The 20,920-nt window shown below is 35.2% G+C and overlaps 1 protein-coding gene across 6 annotated transcripts in view; it reads right to left on the reverse strand.

The window, feature by feature from the left end:
* Positions 1 to 858: 858 nt before the first annotated feature.
* Positions 859 to 20,920, reverse strand: part of HIVEP1 (HIVEP zinc finger 1) — a 134,803-nt gene continuing 114,741 nt past the window's right edge. For all 6 annotated transcript variants that reach the window (XM_039857963.1, XM_039857957.1, XM_039857958.1 and 3 more), the window contains 2 exons: positions 4,207 to 4,718; positions 859 to 2,625 (listed from right to left, as the gene is read on the reverse strand). In XM_039857963.1, coding sequence (XP_039713897.1) covers positions 1,450 to 2,625; positions 4,207 to 4,718 — 1,688 coding nt within the window. In that variant the 3' untranslated portion in view covers positions 859 to 1,449. The remainder of the gene's footprint in view (positions 2,626 to 4,206; positions 4,719 to 20,920) is intronic.

The following is a 20,920-nucleotide window of genomic DNA, read 5'->3' on the forward strand; positions in this document are numbered from 1 at the left end:
AGTTTTATTATTTTTGAGAATTTTGTTACTTAATATGTGGAAAAGTATAAATGTAAATTGAAGCATTCATTGAAAGCATCACAGATCCATCAGAGACTGCTGGTGCTGGAGCACATCTTAGAGATCATAATTTAGATTAAGACATGCAGGCCAAGATAGCAAAATGGTGTCTCTTCGAAAGTCACAGACATGAAGGAGGGGTCGGCTAGTAGCAGGTCTCCGAACTCCTTAGAATTCTTCCCCCATGCTCTGTTGTCTTATAAACTTCATATATCTGAAATCTTCATGAAGCAGGCTTTTTAAAATGTTAATACATTGCCTTAATGATGTGCTAAATGTTCAAATTCCGACATTAAAACATCTTCTCACAAATCTAGCATCTGTAATGCTTAGGTAATAATGCAAATCACTGCAGTGGTAATTGTGAGTTCCTCGCATCATTTTTCTGAATGAGTAAGGGCTGTTTAGCTTCCCAAGACAGGAAGGAATTATTGCTAAAGAGACACTTAAGGAATTTAGAAGTTTTCTAACTTATTTTACATTTACCAGAAATCATCATACCCACATTTAGGAACTCTGCCCATTTCAGGCTGTATGCTATAAATACTTACAGACAGTGTTCTTAAATACTGACTCTTCTAATAAGTTAATAGTTACAGAATTACTCATCACAAATAGGAAAAATAGATCTCTTAGCTGTGTAAATTTTGGTGAGTTTCCCACAGTAGTAACATCACCAAGCCAGTTTCTTAAAAATAACAGTGGGGTGAGTGTGCAAAGAATGTAACCTAAGGCTATATTTTGAATGCAGATGACTGATCACTAAATGATATAAAGAAGGCACAACTAAAGCAATGATAAAGTCAGTAAACAATATTTTACTGAAACATTTTATAACACAGAAAATCTGTCTGAAGTGTAAAGTTACCATCTTACACAAGAAGGACAGACCCATTTTCAAAGACTAATATGAATACAATAAATATGGAGTTTACATATTAATTTATACACAGAAACTCTGCCCCACAGCCATAGAAATTTATACTTAACAGTGCAACATATAATTTAATCAGTTGATTTATTTGACAGGTTTTTGTTACTAAACACAAATAACTACCTGGTTTTCATATATATATATATATATGTATATATATATATATAATATATATTTTATATGTATAGATATTCAACAATCTGTACAGTTTCTAAACATAAAACTCCTAAAAGGCACAATTGTCTATACAACATGTACAAAAATGGCTGGAGCTGACACAAAACAACAATTATTGGTCAAAATTTCATGATTGCACAAAGATTAGTCATGAGTTTATGTCAGAAAAATGTGCTTTAAGGGAAGGGGGGTTTACAAAGAAACCTTGAAGTGTTATATAAAAAAACTCAAAAAAAACAAAAAAAACAAAACGAACAAAAAAACAAAGTAAAAAGCCACTAGGTTGCTATCACAAGCCTGTCCTCGTCGTCGTCACTACTCACGTCGCTGAACTGCGCAGTGGCCTGCCTGCGGGACAGGGCCATGGGCCTAGCCACTGGCCTGTCTGGACAGAGAGCCTGCTGGCCTGAGGGCTCTGTGAAAGCGTCAGGATGCACCTTTAGCAGAGGCTCTGATGTGGACGCTGGTTTGCCCTGAATGGAAGGGAGTTCATGCTTGGGCTTCACATGATTGACGGAGGCAGCCTTCCCTGTGTCCATTTTACTTGAGCCATCAAGCCTTGCATGGTCTCTTGCAGGGGCAAGTGGATCTAGCACTTTTTTTGCATTTTCCCGCTGGACTTGAGGTGACCCCTGAGGAGACACGGTCCTGCTGCCCTGACTCACACTGGCTATGGAAGTTGGCTTGGGGAGCGCCTCACGTGCTCTGTTTTGGGAAGCTGGTGTTTCAGGAGCTCCCTGTGCATCCACGGTCACTTGACTAACTGAGGGAATTAAAGCAGGCAATGCGATGTTCAAGATCTGGAGGCCAGGAATGTGTGCCTGCGGAGTGGGACTGCTCTGTGACGAAGGGTTTGCAGTCAAAACTTGCAGTCCGACAGCATTTAGAGCCAGCCCTGGCGGGTGTACTTGTGGGGCCATGTTTGTATTGGAGAGGCCTAAAATATTGACGGTTTCCATGCTCAGTGATGAAAGTGACTGCAAGCCTGGGGTACTGAGGTTCTGAAGGCCTGGCACACGGATTTGGCCAATGGGAATACATGGCACGACACTGTTTAATTCAGCCACTCCAGCAGGATTTGTAGTGCCAGAAACTTCTGTGATTGTATCCCCAGGAGTGCCTACAGTTCTGTGAATTACATTGACAGCAGGAATCGTAAGTTGCATTGGCCCAGCTTGAATGGGTACGAATGTAGAATATGTGAGGCCAGCAGGTACCACGTGGATTCCCCCAACTGGAACCATATTATAAGGTGTCCTTGATTGCTGTTGGGAATGCAAAGGAAGGTGGCTAAACAAATGAGTCTGAGGAGAAGGCAGGCCTGGAGTCGGAGGGAGAGTTATTTGCGGCTTCTCTCCTTGAGTATCAGGCTGAGGTGAGGCCCCTGAAAGAATTCCTGCTGCTATCTGAGGGTTGCGCTCCGTTGCAGGAGGAGGGAGCCGTACAGATGTGTTCTAAAAGACAGGAGAGAAGAATCCTTTCAGAGCACAGCTTTCTTAGTCACTGAGCTAAAATGCTAGCATAAAATCTATTTCTAGTGAGCTGAAAATATGCATAATTGTATTTTATAAAATTATAGGCTTGCTAAAAATTCTATTTTCATTTTAAAAATAAATTTCCAATGGAAAAAACCTCTATTGCACTTTTACTCTCTTTATTTTCTTGTACAAATAAAACACATTTTGCATAGTACTCTGCATTTTTCAAATTTCCTAGATATCATCTCACTTATACTAAAATTAACTCTTAGAGGTGGCCATAATTATATTCAGCTGTTGTTGTCATTACTACTGCTGGCATCACTAGTTCCATCCTATTTTAGACATTAGAAGTCTTTAAGAAATTGAGGTATTAGTTGGCTACGATTATCAACTCAGGGAAAAATTAACTGGAGAACTACTCATTTATGAAATAAAGTTGTTATTAATAAAAAGATCTATAGTTGTTCATTTGTATGGTCATTCATATGTAAGTTTGTGAAAGGTCTACTAAAAACCAGATTTCCATGTACTGGCAGGTATACGAGAAATTTGGGGATAGAGAAGCTTAAAGTACTAGTGACCAATATGAAAGTAAAGAAATGTCATTAGAAGGAATAAATCTTGCCTATCCTTTCTTCCACTTTAAGGTTATTATCTATATATTAGCTTTATCTTGATGTCTGTATTATAGAGCGACATTAATTTATATGCTAATGTAAATATTAAAATAATTTAAAGATTAAATTATATTAATTTAGGGTAGCCTATAAAAATTCAAGCTTTCAGCCTTTTAAATTTTCTCCAGTGTTACCTAATAAACCAAAATAAATCTGCCACATTTAGGAATAAATCCTAGTGCAATTGTTAATATCTACTAGAACTGTCAATGAGAGAAGAATGTATTCCTAACACACTTACATGTTTCTCACCAGCCGCCAAGTGTAAAAGCAGGGTATCATTCATAGCAGCACCCTCAGGGTGACTTTCTGGAGGCGTGTGTCTGGCCCTCAGCTAGTTCTCAGGGCAGGAAGCTTTCCCAAGCTGCCACAGCAATTTGATCATTCAAGTAAAGTGAACTACTTGACATATTTTTTTGGTCATACTTACTTTGCCATAGAAACTGGTAGCTGTTTTGCTAACAGGGACAAAGCGCAAAATTTTTGGATAATCTAGTGTAAACCTATCATATCAATGCCAGTGGAAAAACAACTTAGAGTAGCCATGGGATGAATATGTCTGAGAGTCATGTTCTCAATAGGCACATACATGTTTTTTTAATTTCAAGATGTTAAAAAAAAAGCAAATAAAAAATGAGTTTATTTCAAAAGATTCCTTTGGTTCTTTCACAGATTTATAATACAATATGTGAACTCTGATTAAAATACCTAAAAAGGATTTAAGGGAAATAAATATCCTTAGCCTTTAAAACAAAACAAAAAGCTTAAACAAACTGATTTAGCCATGCATGAATGAATAATTTAAGCACATTATTTTCTTAAACCATTAGGTGCCCCATATTTAATAGGTTTGAAAAATAGGAAAACAACCATTTACCTGCGTTAAAGCAATAGCCTTTCCAACCACAGATTGTCTCAGAATTTCTTCTGATTCAGGGAAGTCTACAGACATTTGATGACATGGAGATCTAGGTACAACTTCAGGTGACCTAGAAGAGTCTACAGGAGCAGCTGTATCTTCTTCGTCTTTCACAGCATGCTGCCGGGTCCTCAGTGGCAACTCTGTCTTCTTGCTGTAGTCTGACTGCATCGTGCTAAGTACCGTCATCTTGGTGGGCAATGCTCTAGGCAGAACGTCCATTGGGTCTGTGTGTACCCCGGAAAAGCAATCGGTAATCCTGATGTCCTCATCAGCACTCACAGAGTCCTGAAGGCTACTTCTAGATGGAAGATGCTGAGGGCTGGCCGTAACAGAGGGAGCTGCTGATAGGACTGATTCAGCCTGGCTGTCCTCATCATCATCTTCATTTTCATTATCATCCTCATCTGGGCCATCAGATTCTTCAAGATCATATCCAGACCGCTCGTAACTGAATCTTTGTTTTTCATCTAATAAAAACAATCAAGAGGGTATGTTATACAATGTTTTGCAACTGGGCAAATGCAATTGTTTATTTTTTTTATAAGCTTGGCAATACTGTGAGGAATATAAAAGACAAGAACTCTACCCACAAAAAGCCTACCATTTAGTTGAGTAGAATGACATGGGGAAGAGTGGGTCAGTTCAGTAGGAATCAGAGACGTGAGGCACTAATAGAGAGTGGCATGGCCAGGAAAGGCTTTATTGAGGATGCAGAACATGAAATAAGCCTCGAGAATAGATAGGCAAAGGGTCTTACATAAAGAAAGTCAGAAATAAAGACCTCAAACAATATACTTGTAAAATCCCCCAAAGAAGACCGAACCATATTAAAAAATTTAACAAAGTCCAAGCCAATTCTTTTCCCGAATTCTTTTTCTATATCTATTTTTGTATCTCCTTCCTACTGAACAAATTTTAATAAAAAAAAAAAAAACCTGATGACATTTCATATTTATAAGCAAAATTATTTTAGACAAGTTTCCATTGTCCTCTGAGTATATTATTATCTAATATATAAATCTCCTTCTACTTTTTTTTTTACTTATAGAGGTGCTGAATTTTCCTATCATTTGTTTTCTATAATCCCACCAATGCCTCACAGGAAGGGAACATTAACCAAAAGTCATTCAAATCAGCCTCATGTCATGTTAGACTGTCTCACAAGGAATATTCAAGACTGTCCAGGGAATAGTCTCAAAATTCTCATAAGCTCATAACCTTATCTATTCAAAATCTTGCAAAATTAGAGGCTCTTTCCCTTAGAAAACTAATAAACTTTAAAACGTTAAATGGAAAAAGAATGCAAAATATTTGCCCCGATTCTTTTCACTGAGCTAAAATGAAGATATCAGACCACATTCAGCTTAGCTGTGATACACTCTGAACTTACACATATATTTTTGAAGAGAAATAAATGTAAATAGAGAAATAGGCAATCAGTGTATTTCCTGGCTTTCCCAAATAGTCTGTGTATTAATTTATTTACTACCTTTTCTGTATTATGAAGTAAGTTTTTAGGGAAAAGTCTCAAAGGATCAGTGTGATTATTTCTAGGATGGAACAGACTAGAACTTTTATGTTTATCTCAAGCATATGTTACTTTTATAATTAAAATATTCAAGGACAAAAAATATGCATTTAGGTTCCTTTAATATGTGATTTCATAAACTATTTGTTTTAAGGGTTCTATTTTGCTATAAAATAATAAATAACACCAATTTATTGAGTCCTACCAGGTGCTTGTGCTGGAAATGAAATGGATGATTTCTGGGTAAATGTCCTAATTCCTACCTCAAAGATATCTCTCCAATATCTGTTTGCCAAAGTAGCGCCAAATCAGATATATTTTGAGACACTTTTTCTTTTTTAAAGTATGAAAAAAAGAAAATCATATGACGGGGAGACTAGGTCATAGAAAGGGGGCTGATTTCATTAAAGGCCAAATCTGCTGCAAAATCTTAACTACGGTGGGACTTGCTTTACCTTAAAAACTATTACCTTTTTTTTTTTAAAGGAGGCATAACTTTAAATTTATGACTTTTACCAAATCCATCATAAAGCTGAAGTCCCAGATAAACAAAAAGCCCAAACTCTAAGCAGAGACAATGCCTACAGGAAGAGAAAAGAAACAAGCTGTGTCATTAGGAGTAGATGCAACAGGATGCTGGTCCATGAAGTCAGCTAAATAGCTGACAGACTGGTTAGAGCCAAGTATGGGGTGGGAAGATTATGTACATCCTCTGGGGCTACACGCTCTTGTAGGCTCTATGCCATGAACCCCGCCTAAGAACTCACACCAAAGAGCACATTAAGTGTCCACTGTGGTCTAGATCTGGAGGAAGAGAAGCAGTAGCCATATAGAAGGGGCAAGGAATTCTAACCTAAATCTACCTCCCCTCTCTCTACTGTGGAAGAAAAACCTTACCCTGAAAACTCACTGCAGTGAGGAAGGGGAATGGACAGCAGAAAAAACACAAGTCTAGTCTTTGAGGAGGGGCAGATTACCAGCTGAGTCCAACACTACAGCTGGAGGAGGGGTAGGAGAATGAGAGGGCCACAGCCCAGAAACTTAATAACATGGTACACATAGAAGACTGAGGCTGAATTAGAACAGTGACAGCAAACTATCTCCTCTTCACCCACTAATATCAAGCTAAAAAGTTTTAAATTACTGGTAACAGCAAAATACTTCTGGGAGAGAGAGAGAATAAAAAAGTGTAAAGGGAAGGCCTAAAACTAGAACAAAGAGGCACTGCTCTCATAATCCACCCTCGACTAAAACACAGTATCTCTATAGGAATTTAAAGCCCCTGGTGCACTAAGGGTAGCCATTGTAACAAAAAAATCTCTCAAACTCAGTCCAACTATAACTAGAAAAAAAACCCCACCCTAAAGGCCTAGTAGAAGGAGAGGTACACCCATTACTAGGCATAAAAGCTATTTAATTAGTCTGTACTGTCTTGTACAAGATGTTCACGTTTCAACAAAAATTACAAGGCACACAAAAAGGCAAGAAAAAAATATACTCAGAAAAGAAAAATTAGTCAGAACCAGTGAATATGACACAGATGTTACAACTGTCAGAGAATTTAAAATAATTATGATTAAATGTTAAAAGCTCTAATGGGAAAGGCGGACAACATTCACTATCAAAGGGGAATTTCAGCTGAGATATGGAAACTACAAAAAAGAATAAAATGAAATGCTACAAGTGAAAAACAGTAACAATGACAACAAAAAAAACTGTCAAACCCAGAATTCTATCCCCACTGAAGATAATTTTCAAAGATGAAGGGAAATATAGGCTTCCTTAGAAAAACAAAAACAGAGGATTCACTGCCAGCAGACCTCCTTGACAATACATGTTAAGGAAATCTCTTTAGGCAGAGAGAATATGGTAGCAGATGGGAACTTGGATCTATACAAAAAATGAAGAAAATCAGAAACAGAACAAAAAAAGGTAAAATTAATTTTAAATTGCTTGCTCTAAAAGATAACTGAATGTTTATAGCAAAATAGTAGCAATGTACTGTGTGTTTATAGCATAAATATAAATATAGAAGATATGACAACAGTAGCACAAAGGATGGAAAGAAGGAATTCTGAATATAGTGTTACGAAGTCTTTATACTACATGTAAAGCAATGTATATTATTTGAAGGTAGGCAACTAAATTTTTCAAAAAGTAGAAACAAGTCAATTAGAGAAGAGAGAATCATAAAAATGCTGAATTAAGGCATAAAAAGAGGAAAACAAAAAAAATGAAACAAATAGAAAACAGCTGGCAAGATGGTAGGTTCTAATCCAACTACATGAACATTAAAAGGAATAGTCTAACACATGAATTAAAAGAGAGAGATGCCAAACTGGACAAAAGAGCAAATTCCAGGTATATACTGTGTACAAGAAATCCATTTTATATGTAAAGACATAAATAGATTGAAAGTAAAGTGTGGAGAAAGATATACCTTAAATCATTAACTAAAATATAGTTGGAAAAAATTATAGTAATATTAGACTTTAGAACAGGAATATTATCAAAGATAAATGGGAGCATTACAAAATGATAAAGGGGTTAATTCTCTGTGAACATATAGGAATCCTAAATATGTAGCAACCAACCAGAGCACAACATAAATAAGGCTAAAACTGAAAAAAAGTAATAAATTCACAATCATATTTGAAAACTTCAACACTCCACTCTCAATAACTGATAAAATAAGAATTTAGAAAATCAGTAAGAACATAAAAAATCTGGAAAACACTATTAATGAACTAGACCTAACTGACATTCACAGAAAGTTTCACCCACCATCAGAATATACTTTCGTTATATGTGCACATGAAACATTCACCAATATTTATCATATTCTGAGCTACAAAACAAACCTCAATTATTTTTAAATGGATAGAAATCAAATTGAGTATGTTTTCGGATGAAAACAGAATTAAGCTAGAAATCAATAATAAGAAGATATCTGAAAAATTCCCCAATAGTTCAGAATTAAATAACACATTTCTAAATAATCCATGGGTAAAAGAGAAAAATCTCAAAAAAAGTTAGAAATATTTTGAGCTGGATGAAAATTAAAATATTCAAAACTGGTGGGATACAGCTAAAGCAGTAGTTAGTGGAAATTTTATTGTATTAAATGTTTTTATTAGAAAATAATGTATCAAATAAATAACCTAAGCTCTCATTTTTAAAAATTAGAAAAAAAAAAAAAACTAAACCCAAAATGATAAGAGGGAAAGAAATAATAAAGATGAAACCAGAAATAATAAAATTGACAAAAGAAAAATAGAGAAAGTCAATAAAACCAAAATCTGGATCTTTGAAAAAAAAAAATCAGTAAAACTGAAAGACCTCTAGTAATACCGGCCAAGAAAAAAAAAGATAAAATTACCAACATTAGGCAAGAAAGGGGATATATCACTACAGAATCTACAAACAATAAAAGGATAAGAAAATATATGAAAAATTCTATGCTCTACCAATGAACTGGAATTCAAAATTAAAACTACAATACTATTTATAATAGAACAAAAAGAGTAAATATTTAGGTATAAATTTAAAAAATATGCAGGATCAGTATACTGAAAATTACAAAACACTGGTTAAAAAAATCAAATAGACATACCATATTCACAGATTGGAAGCCTCAATATTGTTACAACAGGATTTCTCCCCAATTTGAAATATAAATGCAATGCAATTCCGTAAAAAAAAAAACAAAACCAAAACCAAAAACAAAAAAAACCAACTCACGAGCATTTTCCTGATATCAACAATCTGATTCTAAAATTTCTATGGAAAAGAAAAGAAACTAGAATAGCCAACACAATTTTGAAAAAGGAAAAAAGTTAGAGGACTCACACTAAAGACAATATGGTATTAGAAAAAGGATAGACATATAGGAGCAATAGATCAGAAGACAGTCCAGACAGAAAAAAATGCATAGACATAGAAAGCTAAATATTGACAAAGGAAATTCCATGAAGAATAATCTTTCTAGCAAATGGTGATAAAACAAATGGACATCCACATACCAAAAAATGAACATTGATACAAACCTTATACCTAATACAAAAACTCAAAATAGATTATAGACCTAAATGTAATATATAAAACTATATAACTTGTCATAGAAAATTGTAGAAATCTATGTGATTCAATTTAGACAAAGATTTCTTACATATGACACCAAAAGCACAATCAATACAACAAAAACTGATAAACTGGGATTTATTAACATTATTATTTATTTATTTGCTCTGAGGAAGACACTGCAAGAGAACAATAAGACAAGCCACAGACTGGGAATAAACATCTGCAAAGCACATTTCTGACAAAGAGATTACCCACAGTATTTAAAAAAAAAAAATCAAAATTCAACAATAAGCAACAAACTCATTTTTAAAAATGGGCAAAATTTCTGAATAGACATTTCACTGAAGAAGCCACGTGGAAGGCAAACAGCACATGAAAAGATGCTCAACATCATCAATCAAGAGGGAAATGAATATTAAAACCACAACGAAATACCACTATATACCTACTAAAGTATTTTTTTTTTTTTAATGTGCTGGTGAGGTTGTAGAACAACTGGACCCTCATACATTACTGATGGAAATGTAAAATGGTATAGTCACTTTGGAAAATAGTTTGACAGTTTTTTAGAAAACTAAAGTATACCAACCATATAACCCAGAGATTCCATTCCTAGTATCAAACTCTGGAGAAACAGAAACTTACATTCACATAACCTGTACATGAATGTATATAACAATTTTATTCATAACTGCCGAAAATCAGAAGCAACCCAGGTCTTTTAACTGCTCAGTGCATAACAAATTCCAGGACATCAATACAATAGAATGCTACTCAGCAATAAAGGAAGGAAATAAACCACTGACTCACACAATAACATGGATGAATCTTACATGCATTTTGCTAAGTGAAAGAAGCCAGACTTCCAAAAGCTACTTATTGTATGATTCCTTTCACATGACATTCTGGAAGATGCAAAATGATGGGACGAAAAAGAGATCAGTGGTTGTTAGGGGTTATGGGGTGGGGGAGCAATTTCCTATAAAGGAGTGGCACAGGGGAATTTTGGGGGTGAAGGAACTGCTTTGCATGGACCTGTGGGGGGTGGACATACAATTCTATATATTTGTATGTCCACCCCCCACAGGTCCATGCAAAGCAGAACTACAGACCGCAAAATAAATTCTACTGTTTTTAATAAAACATAATCAGTGAGGATGTGGGGGAAATCAAGAATGAAATTCAAGCTGAGAAAGATGACTGAAGTACAAATGAACCACATAATTATACTAAAGGGGACAGGAAGAAAGGTCTCGACCTTGATATCCTTAAAGAGGGCTTGGGCTAGATATTGTGAAGGTTAAAGACAAAATGAACTACACACAAACACTGTACTGTAATTGTAAATCTGTTTTTCACAGGTTGGTTAAGATTTCTGAAACTAGTTTATTGGTACACTAGAGTTGAACAAGTATGTACACGCACTATAGATGAGATTCAGGTTTCTCATTGTGGGTGTAAGAAAAAGAAGAAAATGGAGACGGCTAGGATAAACCTTGTGTTGCTGACCTGGAACTGAAACTGTCAATATGAACTCATGTTCTCATTTATATATGGCAGCTTAAAAAAAGATGGGGCCATGTCAAAAGGGCACAGGAACAGACCTCAAAGAACACTCAATGGCCAATGAGAATTTGAGCTACTTAATAAATAATGAACAGTTCTGGGTTATAACGCAAAGGATAAAATATACATCCTTAAGTCCATACTGATATAAATGAATAAATGGAAGAATGCATAAATGGAGAAATAACTTTTCCTTACTAAAAAATTAGAACATTACTAAAAAATTAATAAATTAGACCACCACGGTAATACTTACCATAGGCAAGATCCATCGATGTATAAACAGGATATCTGCACAGTCTCAAAGTATCCCTCACTAATATTTAATATTCATAAAAGCAACATTAAATTTACAGTAATGCCCTGACAGACATCGCCTTAGCAAGTAATGAAGGTTAATATGACCAATAATAAATATTGACATAACAGACCTCCTTCTATGATGTGCTAAGAAAACCACATCACCCTATGACACTTTCTTAATGATCACAACCTCAACTCAATCATGAACATATATCAGAAAATCTCAAGTTGGAGAGTATTCTACAAAATAACTGATCAGCATTCTCTAAAAATGTCAAGGTCACAAAAGACAAGAAAGACTGCGGAACACACTGGAGGAGCCTAAGGAACCATGGCAACTAAGTGCAATGTAGGATATTGAAATGAGATCCTGGGACGGAAAAAGTACATCAGCAGAAAAATGAGAGAAATCCAAGTAAATTCTGTACTTTAGTTAGTAATACTGAGTTGAGGTTAATTTCTTAGTGTTAACAAATATTCTATAGTTATGTAAGATGCTAACAAAAGGGGAAGCTGGGTGAAGGGTATAAAGGAATTCTCTATACTAGTTTTGTAACTTTTCTGTAAGACTAAAATAATCTTTTAAAAATAGCATTAAAAGAAAAACTATTTGCCAATGCTCCAGGGTCTATATTTTACTCTACTGACACGAATATGCCATTTCATTCAGAAATCTTGCACAATATCTATCCCTGTTCTTATATTCATCAACACTTCTCTTTCTGATAAGCAATATTTTTCTTTCCTGTTTACCAGGAAACTATTAATTCTTGAAACCAATTCCAATACTTCCATTGGTCAATTTAAAAGCACAGGAAATTTCTCCAAAATATACCCTAACACATGTTTAAATTTTTTTACCACTTAAAATTCTGTTCTTATCTGGTATCTTTTACCTACTTTTGTTTTTATCATCCAATAGTACATATAATGACTAAATGGCTTTACTTCTAGCCATCTAGACTCTAAGAGAACCTGGTTTAGCACTACATACAGACCAATACTATTTGATCATAACTAAAACAAAGACCAATTAAGAACCTGACCTTTTCTCAGACAATGATTTAAAAAGTGAAAAATGCAGTTAATTATTTCAAAGTGTCGAGCCAAGATTCAAACCCAGGTTTGCCTGTCTTCTCAGTCTGTGCTAAACATTCCACATTTAAATGCCATATTTAAAAAGTATAACAGCAGAACGATCTGAAAAAAGGTCAACAATGAATTACAGTCAATAAGCTAGCTTATAAATATGCATGAGCTGAATGTTTATAGGTACAGACATTAAAAGCTTCATATAATTGATTACGAATAAAACACATAAAGTACAATCCCCAAGAATGTAAATAACTGAACTTTTAAAATTTCACAGGAAATACACTGTATATTATAGTCGCTAGAGACAATTAAGAATTATAAATCTTTTAAATTTTATATACATATATATATATAAATCAAATATACATATAATATGTACACAGTAAGTCTTCAACGTCATCAATATGTTTCACAACTTTAAGCAAAATGACATAAAACCAATTTCATCATACATTAATTGATATAAACAAGAATCTAAGTTTATCAACGTTCTAACAATGTTATGTGAGGATCTGCTGTGTGTATGTGTGTGCGTATAAATTTCCAGTGTAATTTATGAGAAGGATTTTTTTTTAATGGGGAAGGAAGTAAAATTCTTTGGCTTCATTTTAATCTGATTTTCCCTTGATCATACCAAGTTTCAGACCAGGGCTGGCGGTATTATGGATGGGAAGACTACAAGGTGCCTTCCCTGGACTTACTTTCTCTCTGAACTGAGCCACATGCCTACAGCCTGGAGAGGCCTTAAGAAGCACTGGATTCCTTTCTATAATTTTACTTTGCTTAGGTAAATAGAGAATAATGTTTTTCTCTCTGCATGCATTATCTGGAAACCTGCAAATGAATTTTGGATCATTATGTACAAACTGATATTCTGGGGTGACAGAAAAAAGATAAAATGGATAGCTTAAATGAACAGAAGACAATGGTATTTTTTTAAATATCCATAGCATCAAAACAAACCCCAAACAACTTGCTCTCTGGATTTATGCTAATAAAAGTCCTTTCATATTACCTGGCTTTCCCCTGAACCTCTACCTCTGACCCAAAGATCATTACACTGAATTAGAAGTGCTGATAGAAGACCCAGAAAGGAAAAGCAGCCTGTTGATGATCACAATACAGTGAAGGTAAGAAAAAAGACTCAATAACTACTCCAAAAACTTAAATTTATGACTCTGTGATATTGCTTATTTTACTACTGCATGTTATTTAACACAATAACTACTATAGTGTAGTATATTAAGTACCTCTGAGTACCTATAATATCAGGAGTTGGCAAATTACAGCTGCTGGACACGTGTGGCTCACCCACTATTCTTGTAAATAGTTTTATTGGAACATAGCCATGCTCATTAGTTTACATGCGGCCTACGGCCTCTCTTGCACCACAACCACAAAGTTTGGTGATCACAACAGAGACTATGTGGCCCACAAAGCCTAAAATACTTATAATCCGGTCCTTTATAGAAAAAGTTTGCCATCATTTATACTCTATTTCGTGTTTAAACCTAACAACCACCCCATGATAGAGATGAAATCAAACTCACCTTACACAAGAAAGTTAAGAAACATACAGAGCTGGAAGGCATCAAAGCCAGAATTTGGAACATTTTTTTTATACATTTAGGATCCTGTCATTAGTCCAATAAGATATACTGACTTTTCATTATTATATTACAATTGTTATTTCCTTGGCTTGTACAATATAGACTGTAATACTGCAGGAGGGTAAAGCTGTGGCTTGCCCTTACGCATCCTCTAGGCACTCTAGAACAGACATAAGGAACCCATATACTTGCTTAACAAATTCATAAATAAATGGCTCTTAAAAGGTCTATTTAATTTACAACCTGCTAGACGCAGTCCCCACTCATAAATATTTTTTTCCAACACTCGGTAAAATTTTATATATGTGCAAAATTAATTCCTTTGTTTTCTGTGAATTTAAATTCATGAGGCGAAAAATGAGGTATGCAATGCAGCAATACTGTTTTTCAAGAGTACGTTTCAATAAACTTATGTGAAACAACTTCCCTAAAGATGTATTCCAAAAGCATCTTTTTAAGGTCAGTTGGATGAACTGCAAACTGCCTTCCCACTGCTGCCAGACAGTGACACCTGCTGGAAGAGCTAGATGCACAAAGACAGCACAAGGGAATCCCCTAAAGACAGGCTCCCCTGAGAGGACACCACCACACACCAGGACCTCCTGCATCAACATTCTTTTGTTGTTGTAGTTTGTCTGTTTTTGTTTTCTCATATATTTAAAAATATTACTTTGAAATCGTGACACACAGCAGCAGCAACCTGAAGGGAAAAATTTTTTAAAGCAGGCAACTGCTGCAGTGATGAGTTTTTGTTTTTCTTTTTTTTTTTATGATGAAAACATCATTAACAACATGATGTGCCAGAGTTTAATGTTTGTTAACTTAAGGAAATAAACCACAAGACTATCATATCTGTGTCACTCATTAATGATATTAATACTTTATTTTAAATATAAATTCTAAGGCCTATTGTCATTTCATAACGTGCATGGAAATTTTTCTTAAAAGGAATAATGTAGTTTTCTATACAAATCTCAGTGACAAAAATATATTCTACAGGTTTTATTTAGAAAAAAGGTTTTGTTAGTATTTTTATAAAAATCATTTAAATTATTTTTAAAGGTCAGTGTAATACAGGTTTATAACATCATCTTACATACATTATCCTAAATACTTAAACTCTAACAAGAATGTTTCTAGTTATACTTTGCCATGTTGAATGGTTCTTCCAGTCTGGCAGTTGAGGGCATGTATTAACATTCCTAGCATTGAAGTCCAGCATTCTGTTGACAAAAACATTCTTTGGATCAAGGCATGAAAAGCAAATAGCCAGCAGCAAGATTTTTGATACAAAAGGTGAAAAAGTATTCACTAATACCCCAAGAACCCAGGACAAAATTCCTAAGACTATATAATTTTGCATGGCAAAAATACAGACCATGTGCGGCTGAGCTGGAGGGACTTCATGAGCACATACTATAATTACAGCTTAAGTTGCTAGTTTTGAACTAAATGGAAACTTCCCTAAAATGCTAAATGTCTGAGTTTTAATTTCCTCTGCTTAATTCAAAATAAATGTTTCCCAACATCTCTAAATTTGATTCATTTGAAAATTAGAACAGGAATTCATCTGCTAACGGGAAAAACAGGTAACCATACAGCCCACTGTTGCTAAGGGTAGCACCTTTAATAGCACTCTTTATTAGCCAGAGAACATGCACATCATGCCGATGAATGACAGTCTAGGTATTATGTGGTTGGCACAGTAGAGAATGGGTTTAGGATCCTCAAAAAAAGACTGAAGATAATGCCAGGAAAAGAACTACTTATGTGAAATAGAAATAAACCAGGAGTAAAACTTCACTGAAAACAAATGAAAAAAGGCAGACGTAAAGTAATAACTAAAAACAAACAGCATAAAAAGACTTGGATTTTTCCCAGAAAGCCATAAGCTGACCAAGACATTACCAAATGGTAATGATCTTTATGAAAGAAATATTATGGTGGGATACTTTGTAGCAATACTCTCTGGTCTTTAGCGAATATTTAATCAATTTTTGTTGAAGGAATGAAAGCTCAGAGATGGTATTTTTTGGTGACCATGTGCTACAGAAAAGAGCGATTAAATGATCAAATCCCCAAATGTGTCCGGTAAACCTAAAAACACTATTCTTAGGTTTCTGGGTGCTGTTCTGCAAAGTTTGGCAGGGGCTAGATTAAAATCCTGTCTCAAATAACACCGTGGTAGTTTTTTTTTCTTTAAAAAGATTTACCCCATTTCCCAGATGTGTGAGATAATCAAGATTTAAATATATGTAGCAAGTTCTTGCATATCCTGTTAGCACTGATTAGGTATATGTGACTTTCATAAAAGTGTGCCGAATCTAACAGTTCTTTTTAAGGTACTGAAAGACTCCACTAGTGAAATAATTACCACATTTTTAATATAAAATATGAAGTGTGGCTATCAAAACTAATTAGGAATTTTATTCACTATTCTCTAGAAGACATCACAAATTTTCACACTGTTCAAAGATTTGATGTTTTATAATACTGGTTTCCTAAAGGACATGTGGCTCCTAAATCTGGCTACTCATTTTTCTTTTATTATTTAGTTGGCATCTGTAACCTATTAGCATAATTAAAGGACAAATTTCAATAGTGTTCAGGAAAACCTAGGTGATAAAGGATACTCAGCTGATAGCGTTTTCTGTTATTTCAGACATTAACTTTTCATACAGCCAGACCAAATGACCCTTGATAAGTGCAACTGTGGAGGTATAATGAAAGGCATCTGAAAAGCCACTGTAATCACTACTTTTTGGAATGAAGGTAAGAAAACAAACTGTGATAACTGCTGTGGCATCTCATCATTTTTCTGAATGTTTATTGTAGACATGAAACAAATGGAATCCCAGTGTGGCTTCTAGGAGTGTACTGTGCAGCAGGCTTAATATCAGATTTACATTAGATTAAGAATATGAGAAATAATATCATGACCCCAGGATCCCACAAAAGCATTTCATAAAACTGTTCACCACAATGGAGGGTATGTGTGAAAAGACCCTACACTGCACAGTGCAATTTTATCACTTATTTTCATTTATTGGGCCAGGAAAATGGAGAATACACTGTCAGGCAGGAATCTCAATATGGGTAGAGGATCTCATGTGGCAGCTGGTCTCAGAACTACTGCTATGAGCCTGATTGCTAAAGTAGGGAGCTTGCCCTGTGTGATCAGGAAGTGGGGAAACTGACCAGCCTCTAAACCCCAGAGCTTTGTTCTACCAGTAGATGTACATTTCAAAACTTAAAACTATAGTATTTGAAAATATTTATTTTCCTTTCTAATTTTTTAAGTCAGCACTTCATCTGTGATTTGTATCTAAATTAAACACGTCACACATGCTGCTGATACTTATAACATTCTTATGAAATTGATAAAAGCAAAATTTTAAAATATATACAGAAACACTGAAGTAGAAATAAATCAAGTCCTATCTCTTATGATACTCTATTCTATGAAGAAAATTCTATACCATATTGATGCTGGGCCAGAACAGCAATTAATTCCAGGGGAAATATAATATATGAAGAGTAAGATGTCTAAATTATTCATTATACATTTATACATATACATACAAAACTGGATGTCACAAAGGAAAAACCATACCAGACTTTCTACCTAACTTATAAACTCTATCTTGTGGAGAATGAGGGATGTTGAAGCACTGAGGTACTTTTTAATAAAAACACCCCTCCAGAAAAAAGATTTTTGTTCTATGATATTATTTATTATTGTTGTTGCTGAGTGAAATTATCTACTTAATGAAATCATGCACCTTTTAGTCATTACTGTCTAAATTCTCACTACAAAATAAAACAGAAGCAGGGAAAAACAAAACTCTCAGCAATGAGATTCCAGGATCACAGGTTAAAAACCCTATTACCTTTTGTTTCCTTGTTTCAAGAACATTTTAGAAAATAATCTGGATTAAAAATCAGAAATATATGGGCCTAAAGAGGCAATGGCTTTAAATGATACAAAAAAAAAAAAAATCAGAGTTTCTTAATAAAAAGAACACTATATCACTGAATGTTTACAATACAAATGCTAGAAAAATATCTAAGAGATAATGGTTTTCAAGCACCCAACATCAAGAAATTGGTAAAAACTTTCACAGCAGAGAATGATTATATCTAAGAATAAGTGATTATAGTTTAAACCTAGAATGACTGCTTCCCATGCTAAAATTCCCTAGCATAGTATGACCTGTTCACCACTCCCTTTCCCACGGTACACCCTGTCCAACTCTCTAATTCTACCCCATTCACACCTTTAATGCCCCATTTCTCTTGCCCAATTTCCGGACTTTTGCTCAAACAACTCCTTCAGTCCAGAATGCCTGCCTTTCCGTACCCAACTCTTCCATCAACATCTTTTGAAATAAAGCAATATAGGAGTAAGTGAATCTCTTCCCTTTCTTCTGGGATACATTTGGTCGTCCCTCTGAAAACCAGCTAGTCCATCACTGCTCTTTCCATGACCCCAGCCTTGGGAAGTGAACCCTGCCAAGTCTGAGTGCACTCTAACTTCACAGCCATGGGCAAAGAGCTCCTGGGGGTAATGACTGTGCCCTGAAGTGCTAAAAAAAATAAATAAAAGAAATCTAAAAGACAATAAACATTTCTTCTCTGAAATCATTGGGAAAAAAAAAAAATAGATTTTTATGAATCTGGAGAGATCATTACCGAGATGCAAAAATGAAATAGTCAGATAAATTATATTCTTCTGAGCCAATGACCAAAAAAGAAATTACTAAACAAATGCCTTCATCACTTTAACCATACCCATATCAACCATGGCCATATCATATAAACACTACTTTTGGGTAAAGGCATTAAATACTGTATTATAGCTACCATTTGACTTTAGTAAAGGAATTAGATGGATAACTAATATGTCAAAATCAAAAAATAATCTTGAATGATTTCCAGACAGATTATAAGTCATTTGTTCCCAGTCATCTACTCAATTAATAAGTATTTACTACTACCTACTACTTGCTAGGCACAATCCTAAGGCACTGGACATACAACAGTAAACACAATAAAATCCCTGTCCTCACATCTGGTGGCAATAAGTGCCATAAGGAAAAATAACAGGATAGGGAGCATAAGTAATGCTGGCAGTAGAGAGTGAGGTGCTCTTTTTTTTCTTTTTTTTTAAATAGGTTCAAGAAGTCCTCACTGGTAGGGAGACATCTGAGTTAAGAAGAGCAATGAGGAGATGATGGGATAAGTCTTGCAATATCTGATAGAGGGCATTTCAAAGACAGCAAACAAGTGCAAAGGCAAGGCAGGAGCCTGTTGAGTGTGTTCAATAAAGAGCAAGGAGATCAGTATGGCTGCAGTTGAGTGAGCAAGGGAGGCAGAGAGATGGTGGTGAGGAAGGGTGAGTGGGACTGGACAGCTCAGAGGGCACAGTGGATCACTGCTCTGAAGGAGACAAGAAACCACTGGAGGGTTTTAAGCAAAGTAATGACATAATTTTTTAAAAATCACTTTGGTGGCTATGTTAAAACATAGGGGTTGAACCACAGAGACCAGTCAGGGGCTACTACAAGCAATTTAGTAAAGATGATAGTAGCTTTGACCAGGGTTGAGTGGCAAAGGGTAGTTAAAAGCGGTTGGATTCTGAACACATTTTGAAGGAAAAGCAGAAATGTACTCTGGTGGACTGGAGGCAAAAATGCGGATATCAAGGATGACTTCAAGATTTCTGGTCTAGCAGCTGGAAGGATGAGAGAGGACTATAGGGGAAGGTGCTTCTTAGAGGCAAGAAGTAAATCAGGAGTTTGGACAATGTCAAACTTGAAATGCCCATCAGACATCTAAGTGGTGATGGTGAGTAGGCAGATGGATATATACGGTACTTAAAGTCATTAGACTATATGAATATAGACAGAAAAGACATTAGAGATCACAGCCATGGGGAACTACATTTAGAGGCTAGGGAGATGAGGAAGGAGAAGCCAGCCAAGGAGACTAAAGAATAGCCAGTATATTCTTAGACCAGAAAAGAGTATACCCTCCAGGCACAAAGCATCATGTTACAGGCTTCTGGGCACTGTCCCCTTACATACAGAAGTCTGAAAAATTGCTAAGCAAAATCGCATCTCTACCATCAATTTGCTGGCATGAAACTTCTTTTTAAAGAATAAGATCCAACCGTGGGATAGTAATCAAGAAAACACACATAAAGGCAGCAGACTATCATCCATAAAACTGGCCCAAAATTTAGATTCTTACAGTATTAGGTATGGTTAAGGATGTGCAGAAATGAAAAGTCTCCTCTGGAGAAAAATTTAAAACTATAAAGCAAAACTAATTTTCTAAGTATCTATATATGCGGTGGTACTGTTGATGCAAATCTAAGAATAAAATAAACAAAACCACATACTATTTATAGATATATACACGCTCATTAAATGAACTGAAAGGAAAACCCTTAAATGCAGTTAGTGTTTGCCTGGGATGGGAA

The sequence above is a fragment of the Pteropus medius genome, unplaced genomic scaffold (genome assembly GCF_902729225.1).
Source record: "Pteropus medius unplaced genomic scaffold, Ma_sr-lr_union100, whole genome shotgun sequence".
Taxonomy (NCBI): Eukaryota; Metazoa; Chordata; class Mammalia; order Chiroptera; family Pteropodidae; genus Pteropus; species Pteropus medius.